This window comes from Daphnia pulex, chromosome 5, assembly GCF_021134715.1.
Source record: "Daphnia pulex isolate KAP4 chromosome 5, ASM2113471v1".
Lineage (NCBI taxonomy): Eukaryota > Metazoa > Arthropoda > Branchiopoda > Diplostraca > Daphniidae > Daphnia > Daphnia pulex.
The window spans coordinates 2365340-2384001 of NC_060021.1; the positions used below are offsets into that span (position 1 = coordinate 2365340).

General features: G+C 39.1%; 2 protein-coding genes across 2 annotated transcripts; both read right to left on the minus strand.

Moving 5' to 3' along the window:
- Nucleotides 1-4857: 4857 nt before the first annotated feature.
- Nucleotides 4858-9931, minus strand: LOC124193480. The gene is made up of 2 exons (XM_046587326.1): nt 7333-9931; nt 4858-7269 (listed from the first exon to the last, which is right to left on the minus strand). The coding sequence occupies exons 1-2, from the start codon at nt 9494-9496 to the stop codon at nt 6908-6910; spliced, it is 2526 nt and encodes an 841-aa protein (XP_046443282.1). The 5' UTR covers nt 9497-9931; the 3' UTR covers nt 4858-6907.
- A 1106-nt stretch (nt 9932-11037) lies between these two features.
- LOC124194957 (cell wall integrity and stress response component 4-like) lies at nt 11038-12950 on the minus strand. The gene is made up of 5 exons (XM_046589365.1): nt 12755-12950; nt 12293-12626; nt 11904-12182; nt 11642-11802; nt 11038-11535 (listed from the first exon to the last, which is right to left on the minus strand). Exons 1-5 carry the CDS (start codon nt 12803-12805, stop codon nt 11389-11391), a joined length of 972 nt encoding a protein of 323 aa, XP_046445321.1. The 5' UTR covers nt 12806-12950; the 3' UTR covers nt 11038-11388.
- Between the last annotated feature and the right edge of the window lie 5712 nt (nt 12951-18662).

Below are 18662 nucleotides of genomic sequence, written 5' to 3' on the forward strand. Positions count from 1 at the left end.
ACGAATTGTCGTGCGTTTCCTCTATCCTACCTATCAATTCGTTTAAAACATTGAGTCGTTCTAAGTCTGTTACTGAATGAGCTGGGTGTCCTTTTAAAGCGTAGTTAAAATCGTTAAGGGAGAGCTCTTCAAACTGCGATACAAGATTTAAATTTGGTGTGTGTATATTCGGCGTTTGCTCCGTCCAATCGGCGTGGGTTGTATTGTGTTCCCAGTGAAATGTTTTTCCGTTTAGATTGACAAGGTTTGTTTTCCAAAAACAATTGGAAAATGGGTGGATTGACCATCCATCTGTTCCAATTGTATAGTTGTTATTTTTGTAAACCGTGTATGGCTGGAATCCACATTTCGTTTCTATTGCTCCGACTGTAACTTGTTTCTTCTCGCATTCCTGTAGAAGTAAAGATTGTCCGAGTCCTTGAAGTCGTGAACAAGTTGGTAATTCCAATGCTGCTGCGGCTAGAATTCCATTTGTTTGAGACAGTGTCATGGCTTGCAATCTTCTCAGCACAGACACCTGGCAGTATATTTGTCGTATCTCTCTTGCCAGCTCATTTTCGTGTTGAATCTCGATGCTCTGCTTATATTGCTCGTGGAAGGATTGGATAATGGGTTTGATGATCTCGCTGATTTCTTCTTTGTTTGCTGTTGTTGGTTTATTTTGTGTGGTGTTTTTGCTTTTGTCGGTTGAGTCGTTCAGGTAAGGTAATGTGGCTTTTGTTGGTATAGGTATAGTTTTGGAATCGTTCTGGTGAGGTATGATGGTTCTGGTGGGATGAGGTAAGGGTAAGGGTTGTTTTGTAACTTTTTGGTTGGGACTTGTTGTTTTTGTTTGGGGTGGAGTGTTGCTTTGTGTAGAATTACGTGGGCGTGGTACAGGTGGTTTTGTTGGTTCGGTTAAAGATATGGGTTTTGAAGTTGTTGTCGATGTCGTTGTCGTTGTTGTTGTGGTTGTTGCTGTGGTTGTTGTTGTTGATGTCACTTTTGGTGCAGGTTTTGTCGGTGCAGGTACTGGAGGATCTGTAGGTCTTGTTTGGTTCATCGTTGGCGGGTTGCTTGAATTATAATTGCTTCCTGCATCTGGCCTCGCTATTTCGCCTGCGAAGACTGTTGTTAGATTTTTCTGTTGATTATTCCCTAGATTTTGTTGTTTGATTTGTGACGCTGCTGCAACTTTAGTTTCATTTATGATCGGTGTTTCTACGGCTTTTATCTCCAATATTTCAGGGTACTCTTCTTTGTTGGTCTCTGTTTTTGTATCTGGGACTGGCGTTGTTTCTTCTTTGTTGGTCTCCGTTGTTGTATCTGGAACTGGCGTTGTTTCTGGTAACGTTTCATCTTCAATGAGGCTCATGTTATTTCGATTCTGGAAGATTGGCGGCATCGTCGGGAATGGCATATCATGAATGGAAAAGTTTTTATGCCACTCGAGAATCCTGGAAGGTATTAAGGTGGGATGCTCTTCGGAATTTATTAGATTAGGGTTGTATGCTTCGAATTTCCATTTCTGATGTCTGGGTTTCTGGTCATCGTTGCATAATCCTAATCTTAACTTTCCTTGGTGAAATTCAATGCATTTGATTGAGTTTACATCCATTAATTGTCCAGTTATCTCGTTGGCTCCCCATCTCATACTATCTGGGTTGCATTGCTCGAGAACTGCGTTCTTTTCGTTTATTCTTAAACAATGATTGGTGTCGAACTTCCTGATGGTATAGTCGATGTCGTATTCAAACAGCTGATCTGGAAACTGCATCGGGTCTCCTGGTGATTGACATGGCTCCATAGAGATGTTTAATTTTCCTTGTATATTGTTCATACACATCGGCGTTTTTCCATTTTTGTTTTTGTTCATAAGTTGTCCCCAATTAAATATATGGTCTATATTTAATAGGTTTTCCGCAGGGCTGCTTCTGAATTCTTCGTGGACGAATTCCCATTCTTCTATTGTGATGTTTGGATATGCTTGACGTAGGTTGTAGTCCGTATTACGTTGATCAAATCTCCACATCTGCTTGATTGAATGGGGCTCCATTTCACAAGGTTCAAGTGACACCTGGTCCTTGACTGCTGTAAGACATCCTTTCGATTGTGTTTCCATGATGTACATTCGGTAGTCATCATAAATCCAAGTCGAGTGGGGAATCGAGCAATCTTTGAAGAGCAGGTGGTTTGGGTTGTTTACTGTCAGACAGTAACTGGTTCCATTTGTTGTAAAACGAATTGAATAGTCCGTGGAAAATTCGAAAAGCTGCTGTGTTTTCGGCCAAATTCCTAGCTCGCTCCATGTAGTTTTGTTGATCGGAACTCGAGGCATCAGGAACAGATGATTTTCGATGTCGGAAGTTGTTACCACGTATCTTTTGTCTTCATATTTCTCGTCGAACTCGGTGGGTGGAAATGATGCAAGGGGATTGAGGTGTCCCCATGCAAACACGTGGCTATTTTCGTTGTTAATTTGTTTAAGCTGTCTTGTGTGTCGAGTTTTTGATGTTGGGTTTGTTAAGAAGAATTTTTCGATCTCGTCTTCAAAAACTATGTGGGTATCCGGTATGCCAATTATTTTGTAAGAATTAGACATACCGGCGCAAAGGTTGACTTTTTCGGGACCAAATAAAATTTCAACTTGTTTTTCGGTATCTAATATTCTACCTGTCTTTATCTGTTTTAATCTTGGGTTTCTGTCTATTTTAATGAGAGATATTTTACCTGTTCCCTTAAATTGTTTCTTTTCTTGACATTTTACCTCGACTGTTGTAGGAACGTTTGGTATGCGCCACACAATAGTATTGTGGTTAACGATAAGGTGTTCGTTTTTCAACGATACGTTATGCGATCCAAATGGTGATAGAAGTGGTCCATCGGTGGACTCTTGTCTAATCTCAATGTCTTGGGCTAAACAATTCACTACTGAATATTCTTTTATTGACATCCATTTTCCCTCACCTACTGGTTTTGTCTATAACTATATGTTTTGCCGTTAACTATATTCTTATTTCCTGCGCAGTTTAATAGCGATTTCATTTCCCAACATTCTTGGGGACTGACTTCTTTCGTCGTGTGAAAATGCTCTGTGTCATATGATCCTACCCAAAATGATCCTGTGATCTTTTTCGTTTCTATCCATTGCGAGCATACGAGTCCTTCTACTCGCAGGTCTGTTTGTATTTTAGTAGCCACATAATAGGTTACTAATTTGCTCATAACTTTCTGTTCATCCTCTTTATCAGTGTGATTTTTGAAACAATAATCTGGGTCTGTAAGGTCAAGCAGACCTCTCGTGACTGGTTTCGAGCAGTCGCAAATTTGTATATTAAGCGTCAAAATAGGCGTAAAGACAATCGACAAGTAGCATGCTGTGATAAGAACAGCGTTGTTTCCCATCTAATTTGGAAAAACAAAATACGATTACTGTTTGTTAAGCTTTAATTTCTATTTCTAAGGGGGTATCTATGTGACACACGTATTTGTGTCGGTGGAATTACGGGGTTGTTATTAGGTAATTCCTGATCTGTAACTCTTGGTTGGTTTGGGGGTCTACCTCCACGTTTTGGTTGTGGGGGAATTACAACCCCTGTTATCTTCGGAGGTCTACCTCTTCTTTTTGTCGCTGTTACGACTTCTTTTACTTTTGGAGGCCTACCTCTTTTCTTTCCTACTTTAATTTGTATCTTCTTAATGGTTTTACGTCTTTTCTTAATAATTATTGGGTTAGGGCTAGTTATATTATTGGGAGTGCTGGTCACTAATTTTAACCTATTTACATGTACTATATATTTCCCTTCGTCCTCAGTGTTATTTATTTCATCTGTTATTTTGATAATTTCATAGTTAAGGTCCGATATTTTTCTATTTATTTTATACGGTCCTAACCATCTATTATTAAATTTTCCTGGGGTAGAATGGGCTTTTAAGAGTACGTGATCGTTTACGTTATACTTAACTAATTTACTACCTTTGTCATATAGTCGTTTTTGCTTTGATTGAACTTTCTCTAATCGTTCTTTCGAACGTTTTAGAGCTCTTTTCCATTGTTTATCGTATTCATCTGCATCATCTTCAAAAACGTCTATGTCATCATTGATAGAAATATCGCTTGGCACTACTGCTTCGCGTTTAAAAAATAGATAGAAAGGGCAACAGTCTGTACTAGTTTGCTTTGCAGTGTTATATGCGAAAGTTACAAAGTCGAGATATTTATCCCATGACTCTGGTTCATCGTTCACATAACATGCGAGCATATCGCACAGAGTCCTGTTGAATCTTTCCACTAGTCCATCCGTCTGCGGGTGGTAACTTGTAGTTTTAATTTGCTTAATTTTAAAAAGAATGCATATTTTTGAAATGAGTTTTGAAAGAAAATTAGTTCCTTTATCTGTCAATACTCTTGCTGGAGGACCGAATTTTGTATAGACTTTTTTGACTAAATGTTCTGCTATCGTATGCGCTTTCTGGTCTTTCATTGGTATGGTCATTACATATCTACTTGCGTAATCAGACAAAACTAAAATATATTTGTTTCCTTCACTACTTTCCGTAACCGGCCCTACTATGTCCATTGCGACTTGTTCCCAAATGTTTGCTACTAAAGGCAATGGCTTAAGTGGGGCTTTAGTCGACCCATAGGCCTTACGTTTTGCACATGCAATACAATTGTTTACATATTCAGTAACGTCTTTGCCTAGTCCGGGCCAAACGAATTGGCGTTTTACTCTCGCTAGCGTCTTTGCTATCCCTAAATGCCCTGCTAAAATATGATCATGATTCAATTCTAAAATTTCATTAATTTTCTCTTTTGGCACAACTATTTTTCCTTCATTTGTTATTAAAATGCCTTCATTATTGAAACGGAATTCATTATATTCTTTCTTATTGCTTTCTTCTAGTTTCTGTATTATTTCTTTACAATAATTATCATTTCTCTGTGCTAATATTATATCATTTTGAACCTTTTCTTCTTTTACTAATATTATCGATCCTATTGATGGTAATGGAGTCCTACTTAATGCATCGGCATTTTGATTTTCCTGGCCAGGACGATGTAGGACTATCATATCGTATGATTGCATTTCATACGACCAACGAGCTAATCTGCCATGCGGATCTTTTTTCTTCATTAATGTCTCCAATGGTTTGTGATCTGTGTATACTTTAAAACTTCTTCCGTATAAGTATGGTCTAAACTGCTCTAATGCATAAACAATCGCTAAACATTCTTTTTCTGATACATTCCAATTTCGTTCTCTTTCATTTAAATGTCTTGACGCATAAGCTATAACTACTTCCTGTTCTCCGTGGGCCTGTGTTGGATCTGATTCTGAGGGGGGTATGTTCTGTATCTGTGCTAACACAGCTCCAATCCCGTATCCTGAGGCATCTGTGTATACTAAAAATTCCCTGGTGAAATCTGGATACCTTAAGAGTGGATTGTTGGTTAGCGAATTCTTGATACGTCGAAAGGCGTCCCTTTCGTTTTCTTCCCAAATCCAAGTCGATGACTTCTTTGTCAGTTCTGTTAAATAATGCGCTATCTCTGCGTAACTTCGAACGAATTTTCGATAATAATTAACTAATCCTAAAAACGAGAGTAGTTGCTTTACGTTTTGTGGTTCGGGGTAGTTTAGAATTGATGTAATTTTCTTATTGTCTGGATGAAAACCATTTACTGTAATCACGTGACCTAAGTATTTAATTTTTGTTTTGAAAAAATCGCACTTACTTAATTTTAATTTTAATCCTTCATTTGCCAGAAGCTTAAAAATAATTTTCAAATGTTTTATGTGGTCATCAAGCGTTTTACTGAAAACGATGATGTCGTCAAGGTAAACAAGTGTAAATTCGTACAGCACGTCCTTTAATACATTGTTCATTTCTCTTTGGAATGTGCCTGGTGCGTTGCACAAACCAAATGGCATACAGTTAAATTCATACAAGCCATACTCACAAATAAAAGCTGTTTTATATTTATGTTTTTCTTCGATCTCGATTTGCCAGTATCCACTGAGCAAATCCAGAGTCGAGAAATACCTGGCACCGTGTAGACTATCAATAATTAGCTGAATGTTTGGTATGGGGTACCTGTCTTTTATGGTTACACTGTTTAACTCACGATAATCCACGCAAAATCTCATCTGTCCTTCTTCTTTTTTAGCTACTAAAAGAATAGGTGATGCAAAAGGGCTTGTACTGGGCCTAATTATATTATGTTTTAACATGTCTTCTATTTGTTTTTTTACAACAAGTCGTAGCCTTTCAGGCGTTCTCCTCATAGGCATAACGTTCGGAAGCTTGGTTGTACGTATAAGGTGCTTGACTGATTTTGCTTTTCCTAGCTCATTTAAATTCTCAGTAAAAAGCGAAAAATTTGAAATTAAAAGGTTCTTTAAATTTTCCCTGTGTGTTGTTGGTATGCCTTCTAAATTAAATTGGGGTGGATCAACTATGCTAATTGAGTTAATCTGTAATGGCGGTATTATAAGTTTCTTTAACTCGTTGTCTTGTTTATAGCTAATCGATCGTTCGCTAGGATTTATTATTATTTCGTTAGTTGCCAAGAAATCGTAACCTAAAATACATCCTTCTTCTAACTCTGACATTACATAAAATGGATGTTTAAACGAGTGTCTACGAGCTAGTCTAATATTTAGCTCGTAGCATCCTCGTGGTTTGACTAACTCTCCTGATACTGTTCTAAAAAGCTGTGTGCTATCGTTGGCGGTATTTATTTCTTTAACTTCTCCATAGGGTACATTTATAAGTAGTCGATGTGCAAGGAAACTAGCTGAGGCACCTGTATCTACTAAAGCTTGTGTCTTTAGACCAGAAAAACTCACAGGTATACGCATTAACTGCGTAACGCTACATATTACGGGTATATTTATATTTACAACACTGTTACTCGATAAACCTACTGCTGTTCTGTTGACGGGGGCGGGGGCACGCTGCGACATTCTCGCGCGTAGTGGCCTCGCTTTCCACAAGCATAACACTCTATATGTCTCTTATTTCTAAATCCTTGGGCTGGGTTATACCAAGCGTTATGCTGTGGCCTAGCTCCAGGGGGACCTGAGGTAACGAAGTTATTCTGGCGCGGTACCTGATGGGCACGAAACGTTTGGTTTCGAAAATGCTGGGGATATTCACTTAAATTCTGAAATCTACGACGAGGATTAAACATAGGATTAAAATTTTGGGGACGCTGAAATTGTCCTTGTGATCTGTTTGAATAATTTTGTGGTGGTGGAGTTGGCTCTCTTCTCGGACGGTTATCTAGTGTATCATTATATCTGTTACCACTAGAACTACGTGATCTATGGTGTTGATTATTCGTACCTCTAGATCGAGGAATATTTCTATCCGCGCTGTGTTGGCGGCTTGGGGGGTGCTGAAAACGGATCCGATTTTCCGAATTGGACCGTCTACGATCGCCGGAAGGTGATCTGTGTCTGTTAAAGGCGTCGGCAACTGCTATTGAGGGAAAATCAATCTCGTTGTTTTCCTGTGGAGCATTTTTACCGATAGTTAGACCGGCTAACTGTTTCTCTAAATGAACAATCTTTGTTTTCTGCCGCAAGATCTCTATATCTTGCTCGTTATCGTGTGCAGAGATACCTGCTATAGTGGCCTTTAAACTCTTATCTTCATTCTGTTCCATTCTATTAACTAAAGTTTCTGCGGCGTAGGCGTTTTCGCATACGTCTTCGTAAGCACTATCAACATCCATGCGGCTCCAAACTATTTTCAATATTTTAGGCAAGAGACCCTTTAAAAGAATTTTTTGTTTAGCTTCGCCTCTCATTTGACTCAGAGATATTGCTAATGCCTTAGCTTCGTTCGTCGCTTTGTCACCTAATGTAATTTCTTTTCCATGAATGATGTCATATAACTGATTAATTCTACTAACGAAAGTTTGTGTGCTTTGATCGGGGGTCTGCCGAAGCTCGTTTAATTGTTTTCTTAAATTTTCTAACTCTGTTTCTGTAAGAAATCTATTTATTAAAGCTTTTTCCCATGCATCGTAATCTTCCTCATCTTGTGCTCTTTCCATATAATCACTATGCCAATCCGCAGCATCTCCTCTTAGTCTATCTGAAAAATATTTTATTTTATCTTTCTTCTCCCACCCTGCGCTTTGTGCGACTCTTTCCGCATCTTTTAACCAATTATTAACTAACTGCTCTCCTCTTTTGCCTTTAAAAATCGGAATAGATTTCCGTTCGTCCTGTGAATATAATTCACGTAAATGGCTCTTAGTTATTGGTGCATCTTCATTACTATTGCCTAACGTCATGGTTATAATATTAGTTGTTTGAGTGGGCTTTGAATGGGTTTGCGTATCTGCTACTAAAGTCGATTTCAAATGTTTTTGAATGTATAAATCTTTAGCTTTAATTTCTTGTTCGAGGTCAGAGATTTTATTGGATAAGTCTCGTTTGGTTGTTTTCAAAATTTTTACGCTTGCTTCTTTGGAGTTGGCTTCAATTTGCAATGTGTCTAGCTTCTGAGATAGTTCTTGGTTTTTATTTGTAAGTGTTGTTACGTCGTCTTCTGTTAATTTACTTGCGTTCTTCAAAGCTTCGTGTGCGTTGTCTAATAGATTGTAGCTATGGTTTAGTTGTTTTATTTTATCTTCAGTATCTTCTTTAAGTTGTGATAGAGAATTCCTTAAATCATTTATGCAGTCGTTCTGTCCTATGATTTCGCTCTTAGCTTTTTCTAGATCGGTTTTAGCTGTCTCGTATTCTGTCAAAAATGTTTTACTCTCATCGCTTGCCTGACTTTCTTTGGGTCTATTATTAAAATCTGCTATTAAAGTTGCTTGTTTAAAATTTGTTCGGGTTAATGTTTCTACTTCTGCTGTTAAACGGGTGTTTTCTAGATAAGAATCGGCTACTTTCTTTGAAAATTCTCTCCTTACTTTATCTACCTCTTTTTCAGTCTTTTTCGTTTCGTTCGCTACGTCTTGTTCAAGATTCTTTGCATACTCATCTAATGCTAATTGTTTGAAAAGAAGTTCCCTCTTAAATATTTTAAATGCTTTATTCCGAAAATCTACTTCTCGACTATGAGCTTCTCTAACATTTTGTAACAAAGGGTTAAATTTATTGGGGTCTGCTTTTAATTCTACGAAATATGTCCCTAATTTTTCTAAAACTTTTTCTTTAGCCTCACCGGTAAGATAGACTGAACTTCCAAACTCCTTCTTATGCAATTCAAATGTATACTGTTTCAAAAAATGATAAACTTGACCTGTGACTTCCTTTCTTTTTGCAATATAACTACTTCGTGTTAAGCGTTTATCTGAGGTTTCATCTATATTACTTTTACAAAGACTTATTAAATTTGACCAATGGGTAACAAAATTGTTTCTAACTTTTAGTACACTATCAGCTAAGGAATTTACGTACGCGTCTTCTTCTAGGTCTATCTCATCAATTAAAGACTCATTAATAGCTGTAAACGAAGTGTCGCTAATTGTTGTTTGAGGATTCGTCATTCACTTACAGTTTTGAGAAAATTGATGTTTCCTTCCTCGATGTAGATGATCTCGTTGTGGGTTGTCTGGTCGTCTGGTCCTAGGTGGTGTGGCAGATAGGGGCGATGTTCCTTCTCGTTGACTCACGGCAGGTCTTGAAGTCCAAACTGGCACGTTCACCAATTTGTGATGATGAGTCACAAGAGTCAAAACACGAGAGGTGCGGTTAAAGGTGTATTGAGAAACAACCAAGACAACTGTAACACGATTACAAGCATAAGCTAGTGACCGTATACAACGAGACCTCAAATAGATCGAATGTCCGATTTATATACGGGATGATGAGCGATGGCTTGTCTGATGGTAGCCATGCCTGTTAAAGTAATTAAGAAGGTGCGTATGGTAAACGCATCAACAAGTGTGAGAACTTGTCAATGGCTTTGCCATATGCTGTGAATTAACATTACATTAGTATTATTTCCCACCCAGAGAATCATTTTCTTTGGTAAATTTGAAATCTGCTATTTTTGAACTGTGGACTTTGTGCCCGAAGATTTTGCTGTGGCTTCATGAACCTCGGTAAATCAAATTTCTCGAACGGGATTGGTATAGGCCTAATCAAGATCTCCTCCCGCCACCATTTGAATCCGTGCCTCATATAAAATACCGGACGGCATGCCGTGGCTTTTACATCTTCCCACGCACTAATAGAATAACGATGCGGCGAATGCAATGAAATCTATAACAAATAACCCGTTTACGATTTGGATATTATTTTTGCTATTAATCTTACACGAAGAAACCTCTATATGTAAATATTTAATATGTTGTGGCGTATTTATGTATATATGACGTTGGATTTAACGACACAAATGTATAATCATTTGCACCAACTCAAGTGAAAACATTTGACAAGGTGTGAGGGAGGGACGGGGGGGATGTAAACTGGACGTTCAATGTAAGTAAACACATCACTGGCTTTCTTAATAGAATGAAATGTTTCCTATTCATTTTGCGGTAATTCCGTTCGTCGAAATTTCCATTACCACCCAATAGCCCGTGTCCATAGCATCCGCCATGCAACAAAAGAGAAGCAGCATGCGATATAGGAAAAACAAACTCAGCAGGGTATTACTCACACACATAATAGGTTTTCTTAATAACATGTAACGTTTCACACGACTGGTTTTTTCAGTCGTTATTTCGCTTTTTATATTACGTCGTCGTACCCAAGCAACCCAACCGATGTCGTAAAATTCCAGTAATGTCTGGTAACATAGTACACGCACCAGACTATTTTTTTTAGGCGCATCTAAGTAACAAAATGCGCAGCAGCCGTTATTTGTTGTCCAGTGTAACGTACTAATAAAAGGGATAAAGACGGCTTGATAAAGGCCATTATTTTTTTTTTTTGGGGGGGGGGGGGGGGAAGACGTGCGTGTTATGTAATCATCATCTTGAATGTTGTGAGGACATTTGTTGGAATTATAGCCCTTTTTTGTGTTGCAAAAAGAAACAGATATACGGCTGCTGTAATAAAAATTTCGTTTTGTGTAATTTATTGTTCCAGCAAATGTGGCCGCAAGATATTTATATATTCATAAATGCTTAATTCCAGCTTTTTAATGGGGGGGGGAGGAGGGGATTTAAAAACATGTAGTAGAAAGGCTGTAGGCCTACATAGAATAAGATTTTATTTGTAAGCACAAATGCAACGTTTTTTTATTTCCGTTGTACTCTACAAACTCATTACGTAATATATGGCCATTAAGAATTATTATATAACATAACCGTTATATTTTACAACAAAAAATTTGTAAATAATATTATTGGCGAAAATTACTAAACAGCACTTTGTTACTTTCGCTCGAAAAAAAAAGAACTGTCGTCTGGGAAAAATATTTTTAGCATTTCTACGTTGTCGACCAAGTGCAGCAGAGTACGTCAGAATTAGCACTACTGGCGAGTGATTTGATCAGCAACGTGTTGTCCACCGAAGTGTACGCCACATTGACGGTGGGCGGGTTGGCGATGATCGAAGTTCCGCTCGAATCGAGGATCTGCGATAGTCAAAGTTGTAATTACAGTTCAATTCGATCCTGTAAACTAGTATATATAAAATAGCCTATAGCGGGTAGGCTAAAAGTATAAATGATATCTATTTACCGTAACGTAAGTTCCACCTGCCGTGTAGACGGACGTGCAAATCATTGTGACGTGGCTACCGGCAGTTACAGTGATGGACAGACACTGTTCCACCTGGATGCCAGGATTGCGGACTGTTTTGTAGCTTCCCGTTGCAGTCGTTGTTGTAGTACTACAAGTCACTGTGGCGATCAAAGATAAAGGGAAAAAAATCAACAATTATACTTGCTACATATACACTAAAAAATCCTGCTGGCTTATTTAGTTGTTTTTAGGTTATTACTAGGCATCATTGTCGTCGTTGTCGTCGATGTCGTCGTCGACGTCGTCGACGTTGTTGAAGTGGTAGATGTCGTTGAAGTTGTTGATGTTGAAGTTGACGTCGATGTGGATGTAGATGTTGATGTTGACGTCGACGTTGACGTGGATGTCGATGTTGAGGTTGTAGTCGTGTCCTCGACCACCAGAAGGGATGAGATAGAGATTAGGCCTAATTTGCCGAGAGCTAACCCGACCGACCCCAAAATGAGACTGGCCTTCAAAACCTTCTTCTTCTTCTTGCCTGTATACAAAAGATGCAAGCCCATCATTAAAGCTACCGAGTAAAAAAGAAAGGCCTAAATGTAAAAAATGGTTGCCTTTTCTACAGGCTATATTTTTATTAAATCAAACCTTTATTGCATTCCAGATAAGGCATATCCTCCGGGTAGAGATAAGGATCGGCTTGGTTGGAATAATAATCGGCATCGTAAGAACTAATCTGGTAAACTGGGTCTTTATTAATGACTTGCAGTTGCGAATATGAGGAGCTTCCGTATCGACTCTTTTGGCTGGGGACGCGGCTGTTTGCTACCTTTTCACGTAGGCGATTTGTGTAAACGATTTGATTTCCGGGCTTGATTTTGTCGTCCAGCCCCACTCCGTTGACATCATTTATCCTCTGAACATTTTTCATTCGCTTATTGGTCATCCACAGCGACGACACCAGTAAACTAGGCAACAGAACCTTATAATTATGAATCAACAAAATTACGTCAGAGTGGTAGGCCTATTAGTACTATAAAATATTCCGTAAATGATCTGAAATGTGATATAAATGAGACGGAAAAACAAGGAGAGGGAATGGATTCGTACCATGGCAGTGATGACAAGAATGCGACGGTTCCTGTTCATAAATTTTTCCATCGCCACTTTTCACGTGAAACAAAATAAACACGTCCGTACGTAGTGTTGAACAGAAAAGCTATGCATAATATGTCGCCTTGCAAAATGTTGACTGTAAAATCAGCACGGTATTATAAAAACCATCACGCAGTATAACCAGGCCCTTGTTGTTATTGTTGCCTGTCCCTTTAGGAGTGCTTACCGGCGACGTCGAAGAACGTGACTGAATCCAAATATGGTCTCGTCGCCTTACATCAGAGGAGATCAGTCCCGGGGAACAGAACACAGCAGATGGTTCTTCCGTATATTATGTAAGAAGATAGGACGTTATGAGACGGAACTCATTGTCGCTCTTTGTATACTGGCATCATTGCAATGGTTTTGGTTATTACGAAATTCCCACTTTCGTGCAGCGTAACGGCATGTGTATATTCCCAACATTTTCCTATATTCCCCTTCATAATGAATGCCAAGCGTGATAACTAAAAGGCCGCCTGTACAGCATATGATTATAGGCCTATGCATTCGTGAACGTATGTGGTAAACAACCAATTCGCTCACGCCTGTATCTATACCACGTATTTAACAGCGCGTATAGGTAGAGAGTCTCACAGTGCGTGCTGATGCCCAGCGTTGAAATGGGGAAGGCCATCAGCATGGGAAATGTTTCGTTTCTCATCTCAATAGCGCAGAGATATTTTGGAATCAAACAATCAACGTCAAACACTTTATAAAAAGCCCACGGGGCCAATAGAACACACACAGCACACACACACACTATCCAATTCGTATAACGTGTGTGTCCATTATCGTAAATTCCATGCTGGGCGATTATTCCGTGTCCGTCTGGGAAGAAACTCTACTATTCGACGAAGCCTCCTCGTCCAGCAACCACAGCTGGCGACCATAGGGTACGTTGGGTATAATACGTTTCTTAATGAAATGAAACGCTTTCCCCCACTTTGCGGTGGTTCGGCTATTCATTCGCTCGCTTGTTTTTATACGGCGTGGCCCGGCGTCACCACAGTCCAGCGCCCGAGTCTGCTCTGCCCAGACGATCAAAATCCGCATCTTCAGTACTGTATATACACAAGGCGTCCTAGTTGGACCGTATTAGTATTGAGCGCAAAGTGTACGGTAGCCATAGCAATATAACAGGAAACATTTTGTTTACTGTTATCAAGAAATTGCCAAAAAGTGCCATCTTCAAGATTGAGGCGGCTGATTATGGTTGGCTGGACGAACGAGATCCTTAAATAAGTCTTTGTGATATTAGGCTATATATTCGTCATTTTAGATTGGCCGTGTCCCTATACAGAATTTTCTAGAGTATACAGAGCAAAGTCGTTGCCTGGTCGTTGCCCTACATTCGGAGAGGTGCTGGTTTATTACAGCTTAGTCCGTGATGTTGTGATTGCTATAGTCTTGAATGGGGAGTGTGCGGTTTAGGGTTTATCTGAACTCTCATGGTTTAGTGTAGCAACCAGCAGGAGCTATATTGTTGGAAATAGATTTCCCTGTCATAAACGGGAGAACTAAACTTGGGAAAAGGAAAATAGAATAAAGCTATATATAAATATTTGCCTACTATTACTGATCTATCATCCTCCGTATTAGGAAATAAACTGACCGCAGCTACCACGAAGGCGGCGATTGCATTGATTGCCAGCGGTAACTGCATCGCTATAGATGTACAAATGTTTTAAAATTTTCCCTTCCATTTTTGTGCTGTAGAGTACTTTATGTATATTCATGTGGTTTGATATGGCGATAATATAGATTTTTTATTTCCTTTTAATTATAAATTTTTCTATACACCAAAAGGCGTAAAAAATAGTTTGTAGACTAATCTAAATTGTAACCCAATTGCAGCAAAGTTGATCAGCATTAGCACTACTAGCGAGTGATATAATAGTCAGCGTGTTGTCAATCGAAGTGTACGTTACGGCTGTGACCGGCCCGTCCACGATTAACGCAGTTCCACTCAAACTGTAAAACTGTGATAGATATAAACAGCAATTAGCTATATTGTGCAATGCGTTATTTCTAAATTATAGCTCAAATATTAATTCGCGTTAATTACCATAGCGTAAGTTCCGGATGTGGAATAGACGGACGTGCAAGTAATTTGGATTTTGCTCCCGGTAGGTACGGTGATGGCCAGACACTGTTCCACCTGAGTGCCAGGATTCCGGATTGTTTTGAACGTTCCAGTTAGCGCTGTCGATGTGTCAGTAGTGCACGCCACTGTGGCGATCAAGCCGAGAACAAATTAAACTTGATAAAAGCACCATATTATTAAAAAATGTAAAATATTATTTGGTCGATATCCAATTGTCTTACTTCGAAGCAGTGTGGTAACCTGTTGCCTTAACAGCCAATCAGCTGACGTAGTCAAATATACACACAGCGCGATCATTACCTGGCTTTATTGTCGTTGTGGTTGTCGACGTTGTCGTCGTACTCGGAGTCGTTGTCGTCGATGTCGTCGATGTTGTCGATGTCGTCGAGGTTGTCGATGTCGTCGATGTCGTCGATGTCGTAGAAGTGCTGGTCGATGTCGATGTCGACGTCGAGGATGTAGTCGATGTCGTTGTCGTGTCTTCCGCAATCAGGAGAGATGTCAAAGACGAAAGTAGGTTTAACTTGCCCAGAGCCAGGCCGATCGATCCCAAAATGATACTAGCCTTGGTCTTCTTCGAGAAATCCTTCCACCTTGTCGGCTTCTTATTATTACCTTCATTCAAGACAAAATGAGAGGGAAACATTAAAAACCACAAATGTGAAAATATTTCGCGCCTAGAAATATTGAAAATATATCAGCAATTGGAAATGAAGTTATTCTTACAGTCAGCTGGCGACTCTTCCGGGTAGTACGGATCAACTTCATTCTCGTTGTACGACAATTCGACGTCGTAGAAATATTCGGAATTGGCCGCCGGTTTGTCGACGTGCTGCTGATCCGAGTATGCCGTTCCGTATCGATTGGGTCTCATGTTCGAAACTTTAGTTTCCTCTCGACTCAGTTTGCTTGCAAAACTGTCAAGGTAAACAACCTGCTGCTCTCCCAGCTCGTAGGCGTCCGTCAAGCTGAAGACGTCGTTTTTGATCTTCTGCTGGACATTTTTCTCTGCCGGCTCTTTTATTGGTTTCCACGCGCAGAGAAGAGTGGGCAGGATAAACTTCAATAGAAATTAAAATTCCAATCATTAATGAATGTGATTTTCTTTCAAACATATTCTGTGGAACCAGAAGGAAAAATCAAATACCAATGAAGTGATAACAAATAAAACACGGTTCTCTGTGATGAAGTTTAGCATGGCGATGATCAGAGAGGCCGACGTAATGAAGTTTGCATATGTATCATCCAACTTTGAGCACTGCGCTATAGGCCTAATACTTGTGAGTAATGATTGAAAAAAAAAAACAAAAAAAAAAAGAAACAGGCGCACAAACTTTATATAATTTACTAGTCTAGTCAGCTTGCAAGCTATAATGACAGAAATCTTGGGGTAGTCAACTCTTATTTCTAGGCTTGTTGACAGACGAAGTGGTGAAGAGAGACTGATTCAAATGCGACCTCGCCATCTCACCAGACCGCTTATGTATGGACCAATATCGCGCTCCTTATGGAAGTATAAGAGTGTGTAATGAGACGAAACTTAATGCTGCGACGGTCACGGAGATCTAAGCCGCATTTTTTTTTTTTTTTTTTTTTTGTCTGGAGCATATGTTCAATAACGCACATTTATCTCTATCGCTATTTCCCCCATCACTATATGTAGTGCGAGTTGGAGACTTTGTAGTTTATACGTGCAAATATGTTCTCCTTCTATTTCTCGTATATCCCACACAATACGTTTATAGCAGAAGGTAAGGGCGGCACCTGATCGTATCGCAGAGGTAGTCGAGTACGTACTGTGTAACGCCACCTTAATTTTGGATTTACGACAATAACCGACTAGCGGTGTAGTATATGTGCTGTGTATAGCCTTATATAGCAGAGTGCTCCATCCTTTAGCTGACACCTGCTGCTGCGTATATATCTGGTTAAATACTTTCCAATCTATGTATTTTATTGCTCCTTTTTTTTCGTTCCAGTGCAGTTTACTTCCTTCTTATTTCCATTCGCAATTTCTACTTTTTTCCTCGGTGATCACGATGATGCGCTGTAAGGCCTAGATGTCTGATAATGATATAATTCCTAACAGTTGAACATACAAATAGAACAGTGAATTATATTAGTCGGCTTTATTGTACATTATACTCGGCATATTAGTGTCTTAATGTGTGAACGTCCTGCTCGATAGCTAATAAAGTAATAAGCGTCGTCTACATAGTAGTAACGGAATTAAGCTTCGTTACCATTCAAACATAGTTTAATTATGCTACTAAACATTTTAATTGACTTAGTTTTTAGCTTTAATTTGTAATTTGTATTTTTTTTTTATTATTGGCAAACTGCTGATTGACGAAATATGGAACAATAATAAAAACCAACTTGGTCATTGTTGGGGGCCGTTTTTTTTTACCTCCGAAAATTAAACTGCCCTGTACAATTCATTTGTTGGTGCCGAAAGCTGTGTTGAATTGCTACTGCTGCTCTTCCGTGAATTCGGACCTTACCACATCCTTGTGTATCGTAAAAGGGACACCAAAAGTTTGTTGTGTACATTGGCTTTTTTATGGGGCGGAATTTGCAGTCAGCATGGGACTATGTAGTCGACAAAACAGAAAACAATTTGGAACACTTTTGTGAAGGCAATTGCTGTCTGTCGTCGTTTTAAAGAGGGACAATATTATTTTCCTTCAATTTTATTTTTTATTTTTGCCATACATTTCTCATTTCACTTAACAATAAACAATAAGCGGAACACCTTAAAAATAATTGAATTATTCTTCGCTATAACTTCTGATTTCATTTTCGTGTGGATTTGGTAAGAAGGACAAAATATTTTCAGTCCCGGCTCCTCCTTCCCCAGCACCCTTAGCTGGTCCTTGTAAATTATAGGGCTATATAGCTACTGCTAAGGTTTCGTAGATTCTTGCTGAAATTCCAAAGTGCTTCATTTCCTGGAATCGGGATGCTGTCCAACTAGATCGCGTAGTATTAGCGGGAGTTGTGCAAACCAGTAGGTGGGAGCTTCTAATACCGTACAATAAAAAAAAAATTGAATAAAAGATTCACCAGGGAATTTGATAATTATTCAATAGCCGTTTTCACGGTTTGTAATTATACCGATAAGTAATAACACAATCGTAGAAACGGTATCATGCTATATATTCTTTGATCTACGCGGTAAACACACTCGCCATTCCACAGCGGTCCCCACAATAAGACGATACAAAATCATGATTTGGCGTTATTCATTTCTGCGATATAATACAGCGGATTCTTGTTATTTATTGCTCCAAGTTATCCTTGAAGGAATCGGATTGCAATACAACTGAAGCTCAAAACGCGCTTGAAACTACGACACTTTTCCGATTTCCTTAACCATTTTCGGCTCTCGTCTCGCTATACAAAGTCGACGATCATTGCACGAGTTTTTTTGAAGAATATTTACCATATTGTACGGTCGTTGATATTGCTATTATCCCACGTGGGTATATACGTTAGATATAAATACCGCTATTGTTACTATGCATTTGAAACAACCACATAGTTAGGACGGCCCTGATTGCAAATGAAATGGATTGTGACTTACTCGACTATTCAACGCGACCGGCCCACCCAGGTATTTCGGCCCATAAGCGCAACGGGGAGTGTCATCACTAGTTGAATTGAATTCTCCATTTCTCCTCATAAGTCAGCATCTTTAACCTTTAAGTTCTGCATTTCCTTATTTGGAACATTAGAGAACCAAATAAAAACTAC

Coding starts and splice junctions, on each gene's coding strand:
- LOC124193480 (XM_046587326.1), bottom strand. CDS start 9,496: ATGACGAATCCTCAAACAACAATTAGCGACACTTCGTTTACAGCTATT. Junction 7,270..7,332: donor AAATATTCCTCGATCTAGAG/GTACGAATAATC, acceptor ATGATACACTAG/ATAACCGTCCGAGAAGAGAG.
- LOC124194957 (XM_046589365.1), bottom strand. CDS start 12,805: ATGGAAAAATTTATGAACAGGAACCGTCGCATTCTTGTCATCACTGCC. Junction 12,627..12,754: donor TTCTTGTCATCACTGCCATG/GTACGAATCCAT, acceptor CATAATTATAAG/GTTCTGTTGCCTAGTTTACT. Junction 11,803..11,903: donor AACGACGACAATGATGCCTA/GTAATAACCTAA, acceptor TGATCGCCACAG/TGACTTGTAGTACTACAACA.